The 24017-nt window shown below is 41.3% G+C and overlaps 1 protein-coding gene across 1 annotated transcript in view; it reads right to left on the bottom strand.

Annotated features, from left to right (window-relative positions):
- Positions 1-24017, bottom strand: part of WWP1 (WW domain containing E3 ubiquitin protein ligase 1) — a 530531-nt gene that overhangs the window by 215231 nt on the left and 291283 nt on the right. The window contains exons 4-6 of the mRNA XM_053715174.1: positions 22478-22602; positions 1965-2099; positions 1799-1868 (exon numbers count right to left, since the gene is read on the bottom strand). Coding sequence (XP_053571149.1) covers positions 1799-1868; positions 1965-2099; positions 22478-22602 — 330 coding nt within the window. The remainder of the gene's footprint in view (positions 1-1798; positions 1869-1964; positions 2100-22477; positions 22603-24017) is intronic.

Here is a 24017-nt window from a genome sequence, read left to right as displayed (position 1 = left end):
CTTCCATTATCAAATTTGCTTCGTTCTCTTGTTATCCCTTGCTGAAGGAACAGCATTGCAGTAATAGCAGCAAGATGAACACATCTAGTCAGCCAATCACAAAAGACAAATGTGTGCAGGCACCATTTAGCAGCAGCTCCCACTAGTGTAGGATATGTGCGTATTCTTTTTCAACAAGTGATACCAAAAGAACAAAGCACATTTAAAAATAGAAGTGAATTTAAAAAAGTGTCATACAATTACATGCTCTATCTGAATCATATAAGTTTAATTTTGACTTTCCTATCCCTTTAAACACTAAATACACGTTCTAAATATAGTATCAACGTTATCTTTTGCCTTGTAATGGACGCCGTCATGATAAAATCTAGCTTTCATAGCATTCGAGAACTGACTTGTTTGCACATGTGCAGCAAAACTCGTTCAGATACCTGCAATAAAACCTAGGTTCCAAAATGGCAGCACCCATGATTAGATTTAGGTGCAGAAAGCGGTGCTCTGACAAAATGCAGAAGGACATTTAGCAGAAGGACATTTGGCAGAAGGACATTTGGCCGAAGGACATTTGGCCGACAGACAGAAAGCTAAAGAATGTTCCGATTTCGGCCGAGGGCAGATACGTTCCAGAGTGCTCTGTTCTAATCAGAGCCTCGGGCGCCGCAACTGCCTCTGGGAACCTTACCATGGGTCCCAGGCCGCACGTTTTGTAATTCTCTGTCTTGGAAATTATCTATCTATCAAATCTATCTATCTATTTATCTATCAAATCTATCTATCTATTTATCTATCAAATCTATCTATTTATCTATCAAATCTATCTATTTATCTATCAAATCTATCTATCTATCAAATCTATCTATTTATCTATCAAATCTATCTATTTATCTATCAAATCTATCTATTTATCTAACAAATCTATCTATTTATCTAACAAATCTATCTATCTATCAAATCTATCTATCTATCAAATCTATCTATTTATCTATCAAATCTATCTATTTATCTATCAAATCTATCTATTTATCTAACAAATCTATCTATTTATCTAACAAATCTATCTATTTATCTAACAAATCTATCTATTTATCTAACAAATCTATCTATTTATCTATCAAATCTATCTATTTATCTAACAAATCTATATATTTATCTAACAAATCTATCTATTTATCTATCAAATCTATCTATCTATCAAATCTATCTATTTATCTATCAAATCTATCTATTTATCTATCAAATCTATCTATTTATCTATCAAATCTATCTATTTATCTATCAAATCTATCTATTTATCTAACAAATCTATCTATTTATCTAACAAATCTATCTATTTATCTATCAAATGTATCTATTTATCTATCAAATGTATCTATTTATCTAACAAATGTATCTATTTATCTAACAAATGTATCTATTTATCTAACAAATGTATCTATTGCATCTATTGATCTATCTAATCTATCTCGTGCCGGACTGTTATCTGACAGCCACTTGTGTCCGTCGGCCAAGTGTCCGTCGGCCAAGTGTCCGTCGGCCAAGTGTCCGTCGGCCAAGTGTCCGTCGGCCAAGTGTCCGTCGGCCAAGTGTCCAGCCACGGCAGAAAGCATTTAGTGTTTTATGTCCCTTTAATTTAAATTACGTAACTTGGTTAGGGCAGAGCCCCTCCTCCTCAAAGTCTGTCTAGGTCAAGATATAAAGATCTAGACAATTACATGTGATATTGCAATTCATATCATTTTGTACTGTGCATAGTAAATATAATCATTAGAAAATGACAAAACAAATATCATCATGATACCCTGTTCTGGCCTCTGAAGACATTTCCCGACCATTCTCATGTATAGCGTCACCATTTTGCTGAATTATTCCTAGACAAAATTAAAAATAAATGTAAGTTACATTTTCTTTGTTAAAAGAAAGCCAAGGATACTGTGACTGAACATTAGACACAGGACATGACTTACTGGCTGTTGAGCTGCATGCTGAGGGGGATTCAGGCTCTACAATCAAACCATCTAAAACAACAATAAGCTCTCCAGTCTGTACAGTGCCGTGTTTACCATCCACAGAAAGTTTTAGTTGCTCTTTTACTTTTTCCACTGCAAGACAGATAAAAAAAAAACCCATAATTTATGCTTACCATATACATTCCTTTCCTTCCTGGCAGGGAGAGTCCATGACTTCATTCCTTACTGTTGGGAAAGTACAACACCTGGCCACCAGTAGGAGGAAAAGACACCCCAGCCAAAGGCCCAAGCATCCCTCCCACTTCCTCTAACTCCCAGTCATTCTGCCAAGGGAACAAGGAAAAGTAAGAGCAACATCAGGGTATAAAGGTACTAAAATAAATAATATAAATATGGAGCCGCCCAAAAAAAAAATTGGGGCGGGGTCGTAAACTCTCCCTGCCAGGAAGGAAAGGAATTTATCTGGTAAGCATAACTTATGTTTTCCTTCCATAAGGCAGGGACAGTCCACAACTTCATACCTTACTGTTGGGGAAACTATATCCAAGCTCCAGAGGACACTGAATGAATAAGGGGAGGTAACAAAAAAGAGGCGGGCCCTATTCTGAGGGCACCACAGCGTGCAAAACTTTTCTCCCAAAAGCTGCTTCAGTTTTACAAACTTGTAAAATTTTGAAAAAGTGTGTAAGGAGGACCAGGTAGCCGCCTTCCAAATATGATACATAGAGACTTTGTTCTTAAAAGCCCAGGAGGAAGCCACTGCTCTAGTGGAATGAGCCATAATCTTCTCAAGAGGCTCTCGCCCCGCTATCTCATAAGCTAAGCGGATGACACTCCTCAACCAGAAAGATAGTGAAGTTGTAGTAGCCTTTTGCCCCTTACGCTTCCCAGTATAAATGACAAACAAAGAGAAAGATTGTCTGAACTCCTTAGTAGCCTGAAGATAGAACTTCAAGGCACAAACTATTTATGATTGTATATGGAAATTATGACACGTGCTACTTAGTATTCTAACAATAGTTCTGGGTTATGGGCATTATGTTCATCAATTATTATGGATATTTTGTCCTTATACTACAACTCATATGCCTATTTTATAGATGATTATTATAAGATTTGAATGTGCAATTGATATATATATATATATATATATATATATATACATACACACACATCTAAGATGGATTTATAGATTTTATTGCCGATTTATTATGACCTTTTCATACACATACTGTGAATATTATAGATAGTCATGAATTTGATATAAGCCATGACATTTTTGATTGTTGATACTTATGGCAATATGTTTTTTCAATCGAATGTATAGATGTACTGTCGTCCGGTCAGAGGGCTATTTACACACAACGTAATGTAGGATATATGAATTGTATCATCTGAAGGTGTGCATTGAAGTGGCGCTCTGATTGGACACCATGTGGTATTTTAAACGAGTAGGAGTGTTTGATCATTACAGCCTGATGAAATGGCTTGATGAAAGCTGAGAAACGAGTTGCTGTTTGTTTTTATCTTTTTTAATAAACTGGACTTTTTTACACACCCTACTCGTGTGTTCCTTGTTGATGTCCCTCATCGTTTGGTGTTTGGTATCGTTTGGAGGCAGTGTTCCTTGCTTGGGGATCCGGCAGGATACGGCTGTGCTGGTTTGCGAGTAACCGCCTATGGGATTAAACCGGACGGACGAGCCCCCTGTCTGACGCACACATTGACGTTAGTACTGACGGAGGATTGATCCAGCGTGTCTGTCGGGCGACTCAACGGTCCCGATCTGCTGTCTCTGGCACCTTGCTCTGTGCCGCCTTGTCTGTGAGTAGACATACCTTTATGGGGGAGGGAGAACACCCTTTTAAGCACTTGTATTGCCTCTACGATACAGCTCTACGTTTGGTGCCTCTCTCGTTATCTACAGAATTTCATCACATTCTATTATATTGGGAGTGCGGCCTGATCGTCTGGGTATTATTGGTTGACTATCCTCTACTGACAAGAGCACCTCTAGGATTCTGTTCCTATGACTGAAGGCACAAACTACATCTAGATTATGAAGCAAGCGTACCTTCGCTGAAGGAGGATTCGGACACAAGGAAGGAACAACAATCTCCTGATTGATGTTGCGATCTGACAATCTTAGGAAGAAAACCTAATTTAGTACGTAAACCCGCCTTATCAGTACGGAAAACAAAGGGGGGTAACACTGCAAAGCAGAAATCTCAGAAAATCTGTGCGCAGAGGTAATAGCCAGCAAAAAAAATAACCTTCCAAGATAATTTAATGTCAACAGTATGCCTAGGCTTAAAAGGAGCCCCAGATCTAAACACAAGTCTGATCCTAGTCAGAGCCTTAACAAAGGACTGCACATCCAGAAGCTCAGCCAATCTCTTGTGCAGTAACAGTGTCAGGGCCGAAATCTGTCCCCTCAGGAAACTAGCAGATAGACCTTTCTCCAGTCTATCCTGGAGAAAAGATAAAATTCTGGCAACCTTAACCTTATGCCAGGAAAAGCCAGGCTCTTCACACCAGTACAAGTAAGTCTGCTACACTTTATGGTAGATACGAGTAACTGACTTACGAGCTTGAACCGGTGTCGATAATACTCTGAGAACCCTCTCTTGGCAAAAACTAAGCGTTTCATCTCCACGCAGTAAGCCTCAGAGACTCTAGATTTTAATGAACGAAGAGACACTATCAGCAGGTCTCTGCCACAAGGTAACCTCCACTGAGTAAATGAGGACATCCCCACCAGATCCGTAAACCAAGTCCTTCACGGCCACGATGGAGCAATCAGAATCACTGATTCTTGCTCCTGCTTGATGCAAGCCACCACACAAGGGAGAAGCGGTAATAGAGGAAAAAGATATAAGAGTCTGAACCTCCATGGTACTGATAGGGCATCTATCACTTCCGCCTGAGAATCCCTCGACCTCCACGCGTGCCTGGGTAGCTTGGTATTGAGGCGGGATGCCATGCGATCTATCTCAGGCGTCCCCCACTCGCTGCATATCTCTACAAACACCTCGGGTGGAGAGATCCTTCCCCTGGGTAAAAGGATTGCCTGCTGAGGAAGTCCGCTTCCCTGTTGTCCACACCCTGAATGTGGATTGCTGACAGCATACATCTGTGAGTCTCTATCCACTCTAGTATCTGAGATACTTCCCTCATCGACAAGGGACTTCTCATTCCCCCCTGATGGTTGATGTAGGCAACCAAGGTTATATTGTCTGCTTGGAATCTGTTGAACTGGGACGAACCCAGAAGGGGCCAAGCCTTCAAGGCATTGAAGATTGCCCAGAGTTCCAATATATTGATAGGAAGGGAGGACTCCTCCTGAGTCCACAGTCCTTGTGCTTTCTTGGCACCCCAAACAGCTCCCCAGCTGGAAAGGCTCAAGTCCGTAGTCACAATCTGCCTGGAAGGCCTCAAGACGCACGTGCCTTGGGACAGATCTGGACAGAGCTACCAAGAGAGCGAGTCTCACAACAGGTTGTCCAGCACAATCTGTTGAGACAGATCTGAATGGTCGCCGTTCCATTGTCTCAGCATGCATAGTTGTAAGGGTCTGAGATGGAATCTGGCAAAAGGAGAGTCCTAACACCTCCATACACTGAGCCACTGAGGGTCTCAAGGAGGCCTGGAGGGCAAGACATGCAGTAGTTAGCTTGCAATATCTCTGATCTGTGAGGAATATTCTCATGGATATGGAGTCTATTATTGTCCCCAGGAAATTTACCCCAGTACTTGGAGTAAGAGAACTCTTTTCCAAGTTTTTCTTCCATACATGTGATCTAAGAAGACTGAGAAGGGACTCAGAATGTTCTTCTGCTAGACAAAAAGATGGTGTCTGTTCCAAGATATCGTCAAGGTAAGGCGCTACTGCAATACCTCGTGTTCTGGCAACGGCTAGAAGAGCCCCCGGAACCTTCGAAAATATCCTTTTAGCAGTAGCTAGGCCAAACAGAAGAGCTATGAACTGGAAGTGCTGGTCCAGAAAGGCAAACCTCAGGAACTGAAAATGTTCCCTGTGTTTTGGAATGGGTATGCATCCTTCAGGTTTATGGTGGTCAAACTGTACTTCCTGAACCAGAGGAAGTATTGACCGTATTTTCTCCATCAGGAAAGAGAACACTCAAACTTATTTAGGCACTTTAGGTCCAGAATTGGACGAAACGTTCCCTCCTTCTTTGGAACCACGAAAAGGCTTTTTTTTCTTTCTACTGTAGGTACCGGGACAATTACTCCCGGAGAGGAGAGATGCCGTATGCCACCTAAGAAGGCAGCCCTCTTTTCTGGTCTTGTAGACAGACTGGAGAGTAGGAATCTGCCACTGGACTGATGAGACTTGAATCCTATCTGGTATCTTTGAGATACAACCTCCAGGACACAAGGATCCTGTACATCCTGGAACAAAAAAAAAAAAACAGACTGACCCCTACTCAATCCGATCCCGAATCTGGGGCCACCCTTTAATGCGTATTTGTTCTCGGCGGGCTTCTTAGTCTTTTTGGACTTATTCCAGTCCAAGTACTCTTGGGCTGATCGGACTTGGATGACGATTGCGGTCGTTGTGATTTGTCAGAACGAAAATTAGACAATTGCCGTCCCTTAGGCCTATTCTTCTTATCCTGCAGTAGGAAGGCACCTTTCCCTCCGGTAACCGTAGAAATAATGGAGTCCAGTCCTGGACCGAATAAAATCTTCTCCCCTTAAAGAAAGAGAAATGAGTCTGGATTTAGAAGTCATATCCACAGACCAAGACTTCAACCAGAGAGCCCGACAGGCTAGAACCGCAAAACCAGAAGCCTTTGCATTTAGGCGAATAATCTGCATATTCGCGTCACAGATGAAGGAGCAATTCTAAGAGCTTTAATTCTCTCCTGAATATCCTTGAGGGGAGTATCCACCTCAATGAGCTCTGACAGTGTCTCACCAGTAGGTAGGTGCTCCAACAACTGCGGCTACAGCTGCCGCCAGTTGAAATAAAAACCCTGTATGTTGAAACATATTCCTCAGAAAAGTTTCCATTTTCTTATCCATAGGTTCTCTAAAAGAGGAACTATCCTCCAGAGGGATAGTAGTATGCATATCAAGCGTAGAAATAGCGCCATCTACCTTAGGGATGGAGCCCCACAAATCTAATTGAGAGTCAGGGATCAGAAATAATTTTTAAAAGTAGACGAGGGGGGAAAAAGAAGATCCTATTCAATCCCATTTGTTACTAATATAATGTTCACCATCTTAACTGGCACGGGAAAAGTAAGAGGGACCTTGCTGCCTTCATAAACCCTGATTAATTTAGGGATCTTGGGTTCCACAGGGAGTGTAGCCTCTGTAACCTCTAGAATAGACAGAACCTCTGTTAATAAAAAAAAATGCAGGTGCTCAATTTTAAATCTAAAGGAGAATTCCTCCGCTGAACACATGCAATCGTTCCATTATGATCTTGGAGATCACCCTTGGAAAAAGAACTAGAGGCAGAAAAATATAAAGCAAGTTAGTAAGACCAAGGAACTGCCAACGCATCCACAATCTCCGTCTGAGGATCTCTGGACCTGGAAAGGTATCTGGGAAGTTTCTTATTAAGATGGGAAGCCATAAGATCTATTTCTGGAAGACCCCACATCTGTACAATCTGAAAAAAACATCTGGATGGAGAGACCACTCCCCCGGATGTAAAGTCTGACGGCTGAGATAATCCGCTTCCCAATTGTCTACACAAGATCCCTAAATTAATTGTCTACACCTAAACCCAAGATCCCTAAATTAATTGTCTACACCTGGGATATGAATCGCAGAAATTAGACAAGAGTTTGATTCCGCCCAAGAAAGTATCTGATAATTCTTTCATTGCTAAAGGACTGCGGGTCCCTCCCTGATGATCGACATATGCCACAGTTGTGATATTGTCTGTCTGAAAGCTAATAAAAAGTTCTCTTTAATAGAGGCCAAGCCGATGAATCCTGAAAATAGCACAGAGTTCTAAGATATTGATTGGTAACCTCGTCTCTAGAGGATTCCAAACTCCTTGTGCTGTCAGAGATCCCCAGACAGCTCCCCAACCTGAAAGACTTGTATCTGTTGAAACTACAGTCCAGGAAGGACAAACAAAAGAGGCTTCTTGAACAATACGATTATGGTCTAACCACCAAGTTGGAGAGAAAAGAATGCTGGGATTTAAGAATATCAATTGTGATAGAGTATAATCCATGCACCATTTATTCAGCATCCAAAGCAGCAGAGGTCTCATATGAAAACGAGCAGTCATAAGACCTAAAACTTCCATGCACATAGCCACTGAAGGGAATGATCGAGACTGAAGGTTTCGACAGGCTGAAACATATTTCATTTGTCTCTTGTCTGTTAAAGACACAGTCATGGTCACTTAATCTATCTGGAAACCGAAAAAGGTGACCCTTGTTTGAGGAATCAAGAAACTCTTTGGTAAATTGATCCTCCAACAATAGCTGATTTGTGTTAGATTCTGCTAAATGAAAATATTGAGCCAGTACCAAGATATCGTCTAAATAAGGAAACACTGCAATACCCTGCTGATTACAGATAGAAGGGCATAGAGAACCTCCGAAAAGATTCTCTGAGCTATCACTAGGCCAAATGGAAGAGCGACAAATTGGTAATGCTTGTCTAGAAAAGAGAATCTCAGAAACGGATAGTGATCTGGATGAATCAGAATGTAAAGATAAGCGTTCTTTAAGTCTACATGAAATGACCTTGCTGAACAAAAGTCAGAATAGTCCTTATAGTCACCATCTTGAAAGTTGGGACCCTTGCAAAACGATTCAAAAACTTCAGATGCAGAACTGGTCTGAATGAATTTTCTTTCTTTGGGACAATGAATAGATTTCAATAAAAACCCAGACCCTGTTCCTGAGGCAGAACTGGTATAATCACCTCTGAAAGCTCCAAATCTGAAACACACTTCAGAAAAGCTGAAAGATTTGTTGGAACGTGAGAGAGAGAGAGAAACTTCTCACAGGAGGTCTTATTTTTTTTTTTTTTTTTTTTTTTTAAATATTTTTATTGAGGCAAAAAAAAGAAACAATACAGTGCATAACCATACAACCACAACCATATGCCCTTAGCCCGTAAGGACAATTATCCAGAGTATACATCTCCTCCAATACATTAAGCATAACAAACCATACCTAAAATCGGTACAAAAATATTGCATGGAGTGTAGTAATTTCTATGTGGTCAAAAGAAACGTAACAGCTGGCCTCTGGTTTTTTAGTTGTTTAACATATAGGACTCTTTTTGGGTCCTCAGGCTTATAGATAGATAAGTTATCAGATTGAAACCAAATAGGGGGGGAAAATATCATTAGCCGCTGTCTTGTCACATCTTTAAGAATAATAAGTGGGAGGTTTTCAATGGAATCAGTGTTCCCATGTTTAATAATTAAACTACTACTAAGGGGAGACCCCTTAGGGGGGGAAAACCGGAGCCAGCCAGCCAGGCATTAAATAACAATTTACATATCTTAAGAGTTAATAAACATAGAGAGCTAAGAGCAATAAGATCATTGGGTATACATACATATTAACAATTAAACAGTCTAAGGAACTTGATGGGGGTACAATTGTAACATCCAATAAAACACATTTGCAGGGAAATTATAAATTCAGATACTATTGTGCTTGAGCTATGGTGAAGTATGTGAATGTCGTCTATACTTAAGTCAAACCCCCCCATCGCGTGGACATGGGCCCTATGCCACGCAACAAGGCGGTTCACGTGTTCAGACCTAGATAGAATTAACATTGTGTCACTTCACCTATCCATCAGCAAATAAACTTCCACCATTAACACATGTATATGTTTCAGGGAGAAATAACACATTATTTTGAAAATGGCCTCTTAGGTATCGTGAGTTAGGCTGTGGTGACATCTAGAAAGCGTATTGGATCTCAAAAATGTACCGTCCTCTATCAGAGTAATCTGTATAAGCCAATAATATATATGAATATACTATCCTATAACATCAACCATAATGCTCGTTAACTATAAAGTAATAAAAGGATAAAATTAATATTGGAGCATAACAGGGCATTGTTCAATGCAAGGTATTGGCCCGTGCAATATATGAGCCCACAATCTGAGTTATCTAGAAGGCCAAAATATCAGACAAAATATAATGTACATTCAACAGTACCTATTTTTTATGAGAGAACTTTGTTATTAATAAGCCTAGCGGAATTCTCAGCAATTTTTGTATAGTAAAATAGACTGTATGCACAGATATTAATATGTTCACAAACAGAGAAGCAAACATTTTCTAACTAGGTAATACAGACATGTCGCCAATGATATATCAGAGCACCAATCAATATAAAGGTTATCATAGAATAGACTAGCAGCCTGCAGGACTGATAAACATAAAATAACCTGTGAAAAATTAGAGAAAAAGAACAACACATGTAGTAAATCAATAATACGCATAACATAGAGGGGGGAACTGTCTGCAACTAGCAGTGTACCCTACACATTTAGCAGTCATTTTAACATGTCTTCCTGCTGGAATAATAAAGTTCACCTGACACAACCCAAAACTAGTGTCCGGTAAACTATAGCCCACTCCGATTCTCCAGAGCCATAGGATGGACAAACTTGAATGTTTAACTAATCGAGGTTAGTCACAGAGTAGATTGCTGAGTGTGTAGCTTGAAATGACTGACATAAGCATGTCAGCAGAAGTTAAACCTTGAAAACAAAAAAAAGAACAAAAACAGAGATAGGGCATCTGCATATTTATAAACTAGTATGTGCAGACTCTGTAGAATAACTGTGTAAGGGTTCCCATGCTGAGAGAGGATTTCACCATGCTTATTTTGTTTAGTCTGAGTCTTGTAATCGGGTGCTACTCTAGAACTTGAGGTAGAAAACATCTAACTAATAAAGGCATCGTTGACAGTAGTAAGCTTAGGTAGTTCAAACAACTGGCAGCAAGGATCAGGTACAGTCAGAAATGTCCTTACCCGATGCCATATCTGTATTGTGACAATGATTGTGCCTTACACAGTATCACACCTCCACAAGCTGCCCATTTTAGCGTAGAGACCACATTATGTTTCTGAATCACAGAACCGGAACAATACTGGAGAACACAGTCCAGGTGCATGGGGATTTCTGGCAGCAGCAAGTATAAGTCATCTTGCCCGCCGGGCTTCAGAATCAGCTTCCTTCCAGTTTGCTTCAGGCTACCTCCGTCGTCCCTCCGCCTTCTCTGAGCCTGGCCAGCCTCTATCTGGAGATCGCAAGGTATCGCACTATCTCCAGGCCCAGTAACAAAATTGACATCCATATGATTCAAGGTAACTGCTGCTCCTCCATCTTCTCTCACGCATGTTTCCATCAGCTCCGGAGTATAGTTCTGGTACAGAGGTGTATAGCCATTCAATTTTTGTACATCCAGTAACCCCTCCGCTTGACCACCAAAGCTTGTCTCCTTTTTGTCTTCCACCATAGCGATCCCCTTAGCAGGTACAATGCAAGGCACCCCCTGGGAAGGAGTGTTAAGCTGTAATTCGGCGCCATCTTGGGATGTGTGGCGCACATTTATTTTCTCACGCCACTCCAAAAGCACTAGATGTAAGTCCAGTATATAATCCCCTAGTAAATTACAGAGTGTGTCTTCAAGTAACTCTTTCATTGTTGCCTTGAAAAAGGTATTCCACCACAAAGCTCTATAGCAAGGGTATCGTCTGCTATCACAGCTTAGCTATCGCTGTCTCCCAATCAGTTTGGGCAGCGTTCAGGCTCACATATGTAAAGTGCCCTCTCCGCCTGTTTAGAAGTATGGTATGCGTTCTCAACTGGAGATCTGAATCTATGTTGACACAAATGTTGAGAATAATCCCCAAAGAGGCTCAATTTTCAGTATTAAAGCTCAATAATCAAATATAGAGCCAGGAGCTCACTGAATGTGCTGCTAGTCTCTTCGACGGCTGGCTCCGCCCCACAGGAGGTCTTATTTTTAAACCTATTCGATACCCTTGAGACAATGCTCTGATTCCACTGATTCTGAACAGAATCTGCCCAAATGTTTTGAAATAATTTCAATCTGCCCCCACCAGTTGAACTGTATTGAGGGTCGCACCTTCATGCAGTCTTGGGGGCTGGCTTTGGTTTCTTATAAGGCTTGGATTTATTCCAACTTGAAGATGGCTTCCAATTGGAACAAGAGTCCTTAGGTGAAGGAGTGCTTTTCTGTTCTCTATTCTGACGAAAGGAACAAAAACAATTAAAAGCTTTAGATTTACCCTTAGATTTTTTATCTTGAGGCAAAAAAACTCCCTTCCCCCCCAGTGATAGTGGAAACAATAAAATCCAACTGAGAACCAAATAAATTATTACCCTGGAAAGATAGAGATAGTAGATTTAGATACCATGTCAGCATTCCATGATTTAAGCCATAAAGCTCTTCTAGCTAAAAAACAGAATGTATGCTTACCTGATAAATTTCTTTCTCCTACGGTGTGTCCGGTCCACGGCTTCATCCTTACTTGTGGGAATATTCTCTTCCCCAACAGGAAATGGCAAAGAGAGCACAGCAAAAGCTGCCCATATAGCCCCCCCTCTGGCTCCGCCCCCCAGTCATTCGACCGACGGTTAGGAGAAAAAGGAGAAACCATAGGGTGCCGTGGTGACTGTAGTGTATAGAAAGAAAAAATTTGAAACCTGACTATAAGCCAGGGCGGGCCGTGGACTGGACACACCGTAGGAGAAAGAAATTTATCAGGTAAGCATAAATTCTGTTTTCTCCTACATTGGTGTGTCCGGTCCACGGCTTCATCCTTACTTGTGGGAACCAATACCAAAGCTTTAGGACATGGATGAAGGGAGGGAACAAGTCAGGTTACCTAAATGGAAGGCACCACGGCTTGCAAAACCTTTCTCCCAAAAATAGCCTCCGAAGAAGCATAAGTATCCAATTTGTAAAATTTGGCAAAAGTGTGCAGAGAAGACCAAGTCGCAGCCTTACATATCTGATCAACAGAAGCCTCGTTCTTGAAGGCCCATGTGGAAGCCACAGCTCTAGTAGAGTGAGCTGTAATTCGTTAAGGAGGCTGCCGTCCGGCAGTCTCATAAACCAATCGGATGATGCTTTTCAGCCAAAGAGAAGAGAGGTAGCAGTAGCTTTCTGTCTTCTCCTCTTACCAGAATAAACGACAAATAAAGATGAAGTCTGTCTGAAATCCTTTGTTGCATCTAAATAGAATTTTAAAGCACGGACCACATCTAAATTGTGTAACAAACGTTCCTTCTTCGAAACTGGATTCGGACACAGAGAAGGAACAACTATTTCCTGGTTAATATTCCTGTTGGAAACCACTTTTGGAAGAAAACCAGGTTTGGTACGCAAAACAACCTTATCTGCATGGAATACCAGATAGGGTGGATCACACTGCAAAGCAGACAATTCAGAAACTCTTCTAGCAGAAGAGATAGCAACCAAAAACAGAACTTTCCAAGATAGTAACTTAATATCTATGGAATGTAGAGGTTCAAACGGAACCCCTTGAAGAACTGAAAGAACTAAATTTAGACTCCATGGAGGAGTCATGGGTCTGTAAACAGGCTTGATTCTGACTAAGGCCTGTACAAAAGCTTGTACATCTGGCACAGCTGCCAGGCGTTTGTGTAACAAAACAGACAAAGCAGATATTTGTCCTTTTAGAGAACTCGCTGACAACCCTTTATCCAAACCCTCTTGGAGAAAGGAAAGAATCTTAGGAATTTTAATTTTACTCAAAGAGAATCCCTTGGATTCACACCAACAGATATATTTTTTCCATATTTTATGGTAAATTTTCCTAGTCACAGGTTTTCTGGCTTGGACCAGAGTATCTATAACTGAATCTGAAAACCCACGCTTAGATAAAATCAAGCGTTCAATTTCCAAGCAGTCAGCTGCAGAGAGACTAGATTTGGATGTTCGAATGGACCTTGTACTAGAAGATCCTGTCTCAAAGGTAGCTTCCATGGTGGAGCCGATGACATATTCACCAGGTCTGCATACCAAGTCCTGCGTGGCCATGCAGGAGCTATCAGAATCACCGAGGCCTTCTCCTGTTTGATCCTGGCTACGGAAACACCAGTGTCGCCTTGGGATCCCTGGATCTGGACCCGTAGCGAGGAACCTTGAAGTTCTGACGAGACGCTATCAGATCCATGTCTGGAATGCCCCATAATTGAGTTAACTGGGCAAAGACCTCCGGGTGGAGTTCCCACTCCCCCGGATGGAAAGTCTGACGACTCAAATAATCCGCCTCCCAGTTGTCTACTCCTGGGATGTGAATTGCAGATAGATGGCAGGAGTGATCCTCCGCCCATTTGATGATCTTGGATACCTCTCTCATCGTCAAGGAACTCTTTTTTCCTCCCAGATGATTGATGTAAGCTACAGTCGTCATGTTGTCCGACTGAAATCTTATGAATCCGGCCTTCACTAGTTGAGGCCAAGCCCGGAGCGCATTGAATATCGCTCTCAGTTCCAGGATGTTTATCGGGAGAAGAGACTCCTCCCGAGACCATAGACCCTGAGCTTTCAGGGAGTCCCAGACCGCGCCCCAGCCTAATAGACTGGCGTCGGTCGTGACAATGACCCACTCTGGTCTGCGGAAACTCATTCCCTGAGACTGGTGATCCTGAGTCAACCACCAACGGAGTGAGTCTCTGGTTAACTGGTCTACTTGAATCTGGGGAGACAAGTCTGCATAATCCCCATTCCACCGTCTGAGCATGCACAGTTGCAATGGTCTTAGATGAATTCGAGCAAAAGGAACCATGTCCATTGCTGCAACCATTAAACCTATTACTTCCATGCACTGAGCTATGGAAGGCTGAGGAATAGATTGAAGAACTTGACAAGCCTTTAGAAGCTTTAATTTTCTGACCTCTGTCAGAAAAATCTTCATTTCTACAGAATCTATTATTGTTCCCAGAAAAGGAACTCTTGTAGACGGGGACAGGGAACTTTTTTCCATGTTCACCTTCCACCCGTGAGACCTGAGAAAAGCTAATACAATGTCTGTATGAGCCCTTGATCTGGAAAGGGACGACGCTTGGATTAGGATGTCGTCTAGGTAAGGTGCCACTGCAATGCCCCTCGGTCTTAGAACCGCTAGAAGGGACCCTAGCACCTTTGTGAAAATTCTGAGAGCAGTGGCTAAACCGAACGGAAGAGCCACGAACTGGTAATGTTTGTCCAGAAAGGCGAACCTTAGGAACTGATGATGATCTTTGTGGATAGGAATATGTAGGTACACATCCTTTAAATCCACGGTAGTCATGTACTGACCCTCCTGGATTTTTGGTAAAATCTTTCGAATGGTTTCCATTTTGAACGATGGAACTCTGAGGAATTTGTTTAGAATTTTTAAATCCAGAATTGGTCTGAAAGTTCCCTCTTTTTTGGGAACTACAAACAGGTTTGAGTAAAACCCCTGACCTTGTTCCACTGTTGGAACTGGGTGTATCACTCCCATCTTTAATAGATCTCCTATGCAATGTAAGAATGCCTGTCTCTTTATCTGGTCTGAAGATAAGCGAGACATGTGGAATCTTCCCCTTGGAGGAAGTTCCTTGAATTCTAGAAGATAACCCTGAGAGACTATTTCTAGTGCCTAGGGATCCTGAACATCTCTTGCGCAAGCCTGAGCAAAGAGAGAAAGTCTGCCCCCTACTAGATCCGGTCCCGGATCGGGGGCTACCCCTTCATGCTGTCTTGGTAGCAGCAGTAGGCTTCTTGGCCTGTTTACCCTTGTTCCATCCTTGCATTGGTTTCCATGCTGGCTTAGCCTGGGAAGCATTACCCTCTTGTCTAGAGGCTGCAGAGTTAGGAGACGGTCCGTTCCTGAAGTTGCGAAAGGAACGAAAATTAGGTTTGTTCTTAGCCTTGAAAGGCCTATCCTGTGGGAGGGCATGGCCCTTTCCCCCAGTGATGTCTGAAATAATCTCCTTCAATTCTGGCCCAAAAAGGGTCTTACCTTTGAAAGGAATATTAAGCAATTTTGTCTTGGACGACACATCCGCCGACCAAGATTTTAGCCAAAGCGCTCTGCGCGCCACAATGGCAAAACCTGAATTTTTCGCCGCTAATTTCGCCAATTGCAAAGCGGCATTTAAAATAAAGGAATTAGCCAACTTTAGTGCGTGAATTCTGTCCATGACTTCCTCATATGGAGTCTCCTTATTGAGCGAATTTTCTAGTTCCTCGAACCAAAAAGACGCCGCCGTGGTGACAGGAATAATGCACGAAATTGGCTGAAGAAGGAAACCTTGCTGAACAAATATCTTTTTAAGCAATCCTTCCAATTTTTTATCCATAGGATCTTTGAAAGCACAACTGTCCTCAATGGGAATAGTCCTGCGCTTGGCCAACGTAGAAACTGCTCCTTCAACCTTAGGGACTGTTTGCCATGCGTCCCTTCTGGGGTCGACAATGGGGAACATTTTCTTAAATATAGGAGGTGGGACAAAAGGTATACCTGGCTTCTCCCACTCCTTGTTCACTATGTCCGCCACCCTCTTGGGTATCAGAAAGGCATCAGCGTGCACAGGGACCTCAAGGAATTTGTCCATTTTGCCCAATTTCTCTGGAATTACCAAAGAGTCGCAATCGTCAAGAGTAGTTAGCACCTCCTTAAGCAGGGCGCTGAGATGTTCTAACTTAAATTTAAACGTCACGATATCAGGTTCTGCCTGCTGAGAAACTTTTCCTGAATCAGAAATTTCTCCCTCAGACAGCCCCTCCCTCACTGCCAATTCAGACTGGTGTGAGGGTATTACAGATAAACTATCATCAGCGCCCACTTGCTCATCCTCTGTATTCAAAACTGAGCAATCACGCTTTCTGGGAAGTGTTGGCAGCTTGGATAAAAGATTTGCTATAGAATTATCCATTACTGCAGTTAATTGTTGCATAGTAACAAGCATTGGCGCGCTAGATGTACTAGGTGTCGCCTGCGCGGGCATAACTGGTGTTGACACAGAAGAAGAGGATGATGAACTATCCCCACTACCTTCATTTGAAGAATCATCTTGGGCAACCTTATTAAATGTGACATTACTGTCCTTACTTTGTTTGGACGCCATGGCACAATTTTCACATACATTTAAAGGGGGAATCACCTTGGCCTCCATACACACAGAACATAATCTATCTGAAGGTACAGACATGTTAGACTTAGTCAGGCTATTAATGCAAAAAAAACGTTTTTAAACAAACCCGTTACTGTCTCTTTAAATAATAAACAGAGTACACTTTATTTCTGAATGTTTGAAAAACTATGAAGGAATTATCCGATCTTTACGAAATTTGCACCCTAGTGTCTTAATGATTTGAAAGTATTGCACACCAAATCAAGTCTTTAACCCCTTAAATGAGCAAAATTTAGCAGTTTAAACCCACTACAGCCCCTGCCACGGCCTTTTGCTGCGGCTTTACCTTCCTTGGGGGTTATTCACCACAGAAATAAGCCTCTTAGAATCGTTTTTGTGGCCACAGGACCCTCTCACATGAAGCTGCATGCACTGCTTCCAGAAGTAACTGCGCAATTAAGGCGCGAAAATGAGGCTTCCTCCCTCTGCGTACCAGAGTGAAGGGGCCTACCTGACTAGATTAGGTGTCTAACACACTGCCAGGCGTAATAAAACGTTCCCAAAAGTGTTTCCAAGTCTCAAAACACTCCAAAAATCATATAAATATTATATAAATCAATCGATTTAGCCCACAATAGTGTCAACCAGTATATAGCCCATTTATAAGCCTTCATTCTGTTATGAGTCTAAGAAAATGGCTTACCGATCCCAAAAGGGAAATGACAGTCTTCTAGTATTACTATGTCTTGTTAGAAAAGAGACTAGTCATACCTGGAGCAGAAAAGTCTGCAAACTGTTCCCCCCAACTGAAGTTCTCTGGGCTCAACAGTTCTGCGTGGGAACAGCAATGGATTTTAGTTACTGTTGCTAAAATCATACTCCTCTTTTAACAGAACTCTTCATCACTTTCTGTTGTAGAGTAAATAGTACAAACCGGCACTATTTTAAAATAAACTCTTGATAGAAGAAATAAAACTACAGCTAACACCACATATTCTTTACCATCCCCGTGGAGATGCTACTTGTTCAGAGCGGCAAAGAGAATGACTGGGGGGCGGAGCCAGAGGGGGGGCTATATGGGCAGCTTTTGATGTGCTCTCTTTGCCATTTCCTGTTGGGGAAGAGAATATTCCCACAAGTAAGGATGAAGCCGTGGACCGGACACACCAATGTAGGAGAAACATAGATTTAACATCAATCTTGATGATATCAAAAATAGCATCACAGATAAAATGATTAGCATGTTGAAGCAAACGGACAATGCTAGATAAATCAGAAATTGCTTAATGTTGTGCTAAACTATCCAACCAAAAAGTTGATGCAGCCGCAACATCAGCCATAGAAATGGCAGGCCTGAGAATATAACCAGAATGTAAATAAGTTTTCCTATCTAAAGGATACTTAAAATAAGTACTATCTTCGATAGGAATAGTAATACGTCTGGCAAGAGTAGAAATAGCTCCATCAACCTTAGGGACTTTTTCCCAAAACTCCAAATTAGCCACTGGTAAAGGATATAACTTCTTTAACCTAGAAGGAAGATTAAAAGAAGCACCAGGTTTAGACCATTCCTTAGCAATCACATCAGAAACCGCATCTGGAACAAGAAAAACCTCAGGAGTAATCACAGGAGGTTTAAAAACAGAATTTAAATGTTTACTGGTTTTGTTATTAAGAGGACCAGACTCCTCAATACCCAAAGTAACCAATACTTCTTTCAACAAAAACCGAATATATTCAATCTTAAAAAGATAAGATTTATCAATTTCAATGTCTGAAGTAGGATCTTCTGAACCAGAGAGATCCTCTTCAAAGGAGGATATTTCAATATGTTGTCAGTCATTAAAAATTTCATCAGTTTTATGAAAAGTTTTAAAAGACCTTTTACGTTTATTAGAAGGTGGAATAGCAGAAATAGCCTTCTGTATTGCATCAGCAATATCATTTTTCATATTAACAGGGATATCATGTACATTGGATGTTGAGGGAACAACAGACGCTGTACTAGTACTAATAGAAACATTATCGGCATGCAAAAGCTCATCATGACAACTGTTACATAATATAGCCGGAGATATAATCTCAGCTTCCTTACAACAGATACACTTAGCTTTGTTAGGACTGTGTTCAGGCAGCATGGTTCCTACAGTAGCTTCTGAGACAGGATCAGACTGAGACATCTTGTAAAATGTAAAAGAAAAATTAACATTTAAACAAAATATCCAATTTCCTCACATAGCAGTTTCAGGAATAGGAAAAAATGCATATGCTAAATAAGCAGAAACGTAAACAGCATAACCCAGAGTCTAGAGTATAAAGAGAGCACGGAGCATAAAGGAAGTGAGGTAATAACATTTTTTTTTTAAAATTGCCGCCAAGTATGACGCACGACGCAAAGTGAAGTTAAAAACTTTTTTGGTGCCAACCAACATCCGGAAATGACGCAACTCGCGTCCTAACAAGCGCAACTTCGCTCCAAACAACCTAACATCAATAAACACACAGGAAAATACAAACTTGTGACACTATAGACGCAAAGTCGCACCAAAAAAAAATTCTGCGCTAAAAATGACGCAATAAATAACAGCATTTTGTGCCCTCCCGAGCCTAGATTTGCCCACAAAATTACGAAAAAACAATTCAAATTGGGGGGGAAAAAGACTAAACCCCAAGTGAAAGAATATAATAAAAAAAATAACTTCCTAAAACATGATTCCCATACTGAAACTGTTAGACTGCAAAGGGAAATACACATAGACCTGACTCATGGCAAATATAAGTAAATACATATATTTAAAACTTTATATTAATACATAAAGTGCCAAAGATAGCTGAGTGTGTCTTAAACAATGACACAAACTTACTGAAAGACACCCATCCACATATAGCAGACAGCCAAAACAGTTCTGAAAACGATCAGCAGAGGTAATGGTATAAGAGTATATTGTTGATCTGAAAAGGGAGGTAAGGAGATGAATCCCTACAACCGATAACCCTTGAAAAGATTTTCCATGAGTGAAAGCATAAAAATCAACAGGCGATACTCTCTTCAAATCCCTCTGACAAACACTGTACTCAAAGGAATTGTGCTTCAAAATGCTCAGAAGCGCTTATCATAGAAGAAATCAAGCACCATATGAGGCAATGTTTGTAAAACTAAGGTGTGAGTGTGGTGGGAGGTGTATTTATAGGCATTTTGAGATTTGGGAAACTTTGCCCCCTCCTGGTAGGAATGTATATCCCATACGTCACTAGCTCATGGACTCTTGCCATTTACATGAAAGAAAGGGTAGTAATCTCACGGGACACAGATTCCTGAGAGGTAGATGGCTCAGAGGGGCTAATAGCGCTATGAGTATTAGCAGGCTTGTCTCCCTTCTTAGACTTTAGAACATTGCTTAGGCAAATGGAACAAAATTGAGCAGATGGGCAAAGCACGGCCTCCTCACAATATAAACAAGAATTATTAATCAGTACAGAAGGAGCAGAACCTTCTAATGTAGTATCAGAGTCCTCCATAGCTAAGATATATTCACAGAAGGACAGACAAAAAAGAACGCTTTTATTAAAAAAAACCCGGCACCTTTATAATCCCAATGGCTGGGGCACTCGCCACCTCCTGGACCCAGACAGCGAATAGTGAAGACGCTCTCCTTAGGAGTGATGTCCGCAACAGGAACCTAGGAAAATGAATACTGCAGCCGGTCACGTGGTGTGTAGAACAGTATTTCCCCTGCTATGAAAAAGGCGCTAAGCTATTATGAGCTGTGCAACACTCAAAAACTAAAGTGAAACCTGTCTGCTCCAAGGCAAAAGCACAAAGTCTATGAGCCCAAAACACTCTCACATTAAATCAGCAGTTATAAATAACCCCTAGCTGTTCAAATCGAGGCATAAATGAATCACACTGTGACCCTGTATAGGAAAAGTGAATATAAACGGTCTTACCCTCCAGGATCCATGCTGTGGAACAGGCACAGCCTCTCAAGTGTGACAGTCTTGTAGTGACGCTCTGACATGGACTTGAGCGTGTAACGGCAAGCAGTAACATGATTACTTAAAACTCCAGTCCTTTCTTGAAGCGAACATACCCATTACGGGACTATCCAAATCTTCTGACACTTCTATGCCACCTCCTATAGTGATGAAAGGCAATGACTTGGGGATTGAGGAAGTGGAAGGGATGTTTGGGCCTTTGGCTGGGGTGTCTTTGCCTCCTCCTGGTGGCCAGGTGTTGTATTTTCCCAACAGTAAGGAATATAGTCATGGACTCTCCCTGCCTTAAAGAAGGCAATAGCTCTTCATACAGTATGAGGAGTCTCATTTCTATTAGAAAATATTTCAAGTGTAACAATACTGAACAGATACATACAGCTGCTCTCAATAAAACTGCAGTTTTGCTACCTACTCAATTCATGAATCAATCTGTGCAGCACATTTGGTAGGTCTCCTCCTCTACAATGGAATTTAATTTTTTTTATTTCTTTTTTAAAGGGACAGTAAAGCCATGTTTTTTTTTCCTTTCATGATTCAGACAATTTAAAACAACTTTCCAGTTTACTTCTATTATCTAATTTGCTTCATTTTCTCTGCAAATTTGTTGAAAAGAATACCTAAGCTCAGGAGCAGCAATATACTGCACATATACGCCTCTTGTCATTGTCTCACCCAACGTATACAGCCACCTCCCAGTAAGGCATTGTTGCTCTTTGAACAAAGAATACCAATAGAATAGAACTAAATTGGAATGTTATTTAACATGACATGTTCTATATGAATCATGGAAAAAAAATTGGGGTTTCATGTCCCTTTCAAAATATGTCACGTAGACAATTTAAACAGACATTCATCTATTTATGCAAGTACATGGTAGTGTATTCTTTTTTACATATTTTTTGTATCACATTGTATTTAGAGGACAGAAAAGTCAAAATTAAACTTAATTCATAATTCAGATAGAGCATGCAATTTTAAACACCTTTCCAAATTACTTCTGTTATCAAATTTGCTTTGTTCTCTTGGTATGGAGAGTAAAACTAGGTAAGCTCATAAGAGCTCAGAAGTGTGCACGTGTCTAGTACTCTATGGCAGAAGTGTTTTGCAACATTATTTAACAAAGCTACAAATAATGTTGCAAAACACTGCTGCCATAGAATACTAAAGGCATGTGCACACTCCTGAGCTCTTATAAACCTACCTATTTTTAATCTTTACTAAGATACCAAGAGAACAAAGCAAATCTTGAACCAGAAGACAGGAAGGAGAGATAGAGATTTATATAGAGAGAGATCACATACAAAACCATGCAAATCATGCCCCTTTACATGGATTACATTACAGCTATATCTCCAGAATGCTAATGTACCAAAGCCACTTACATTTTCGGTTATTGGTTTCCAAGGCTTGCTTTAAGTCTATGGTAGATTTGCCAAGCAACGCATCAGCTTTCAAAGAATGGTGGCTCCACACTTTAAATTCAAGTATGGTTTGCGGTGTTACGTTCCTATAGAGAGAAACAAAACTTAGATTACTTTTGTTTTTTCTTATAACAAAAATTGGTAACTTTTATAGTGTACAAACTCTGTGAGTGCTGCTATTAATAGCCAGCACCAGTGAGTGCTGCTATTAATAGCCAGCACCAGTGAGTGCTGCTATTAATAGCCAGCACCAGTGAGTGCTGCTATTAATAGCCAGCACCAGTGAGTGCTGCTATTAATAGCCAGCACCAGTGAGTGCTGCTATTAATAGCCAGCACCAGTGAGTGCTGCTATTAATAGCCAGCACCAGTGAGTGCTGCTATTAATAGCCAGCACCAGTGAGTGCTGCTACTACTAGCCAGCTCCAACAGAGTCTACTACTAGCCAGCTCCAACAGAGTCTACTACTAGCCAGCTCCAACAGAGTCTACTACTAGCCAGCTCCAACAGAGTCTACTACTAGCCAGCTCCAACAGAGTCTACTACTAGCCAGCTCCAACAGAGTCTACTACTAGCCAGCTCCAACAGAGTCTACTACTAGCCAGCTCCAACAGAGTCTACTACTAGCCAGCTCCAACAGAGTCTACTACTAGCCAGCTCCAACAGAGTCTACTACTAGCCAGCTCCAACAGAGTCTACTACTAGCCAGCTCCAACAGAGTCTACTACTAGCCAGCTCCAACAGAGTCTACTACTAGCCAGCTCCAACAGAGTCTACTACTAGCCAGCTCCAACAGAGTCTACTACTAGCCAGCTCCAACAGTGTCTACTACTAGCCAGCTCCAACAGTGTCTACTACTAGCCAGCTCCAACAGTGTCTACTACTAGCCAGCTCCTACAGTGTCTAGTAATAACAAGTTCCAACAGTGTCTACTAATAGCAAGCTCAATAGTGAACATTTTAACTAGGAATTATAACTTAAATTATGCTTAGCTGATAATTTTCTTTTCTTCTAACAGGAAGAGTTCTCAGCTGCATTCATTACTTTTGGGAATTCAGAACCTGGCCACCAGGAGGAGGCAAAGACACCCCAGCCAAAGACTTAAATACCTCCCCCACTTCCCTCATCTCCCAGTCGTTCTGCAAGGGAACAAGGAACAGTAGGAGAAATATCAGGGTGAAAAAAGGTGCCAGAAGAATAAAAAACTAAAATATGGCTGCCCCATAGATAAAACGCAGGGGGGGGGGGGGGGGCGAGCTGTGGACTCTTCCCGTCAGAAGAAAAGAAAATTATCATCAGGTAAGAATAAATTAAGTTTTTCTTCTTAAAACGGGAAGAGTCCACAGCTGCATTCATTACTTTTGGGAAAACAATACCCAAGCTACAGAGGACACTGAATGCAAGCAAAGGGCGGGTACAAAAGGTGGCCCCTTCGAAGGGCACCACAGCTTGAAATTACCCAACACCCGATAAAAAGCTGTAACACTTAGAAAAAGGGGTTA

This window comes from Bombina bombina, chromosome 5, assembly GCF_027579735.1.
Source record: "Bombina bombina isolate aBomBom1 chromosome 5, aBomBom1.pri, whole genome shotgun sequence".
Lineage (NCBI taxonomy): Eukaryota > Metazoa > Chordata > Amphibia > Anura > Bombinatoridae > Bombina > Bombina bombina.
Note: the sequence above shows the minus strand (reverse complement) of the source record. Positions and strands in the feature narration are given on the sequence as shown.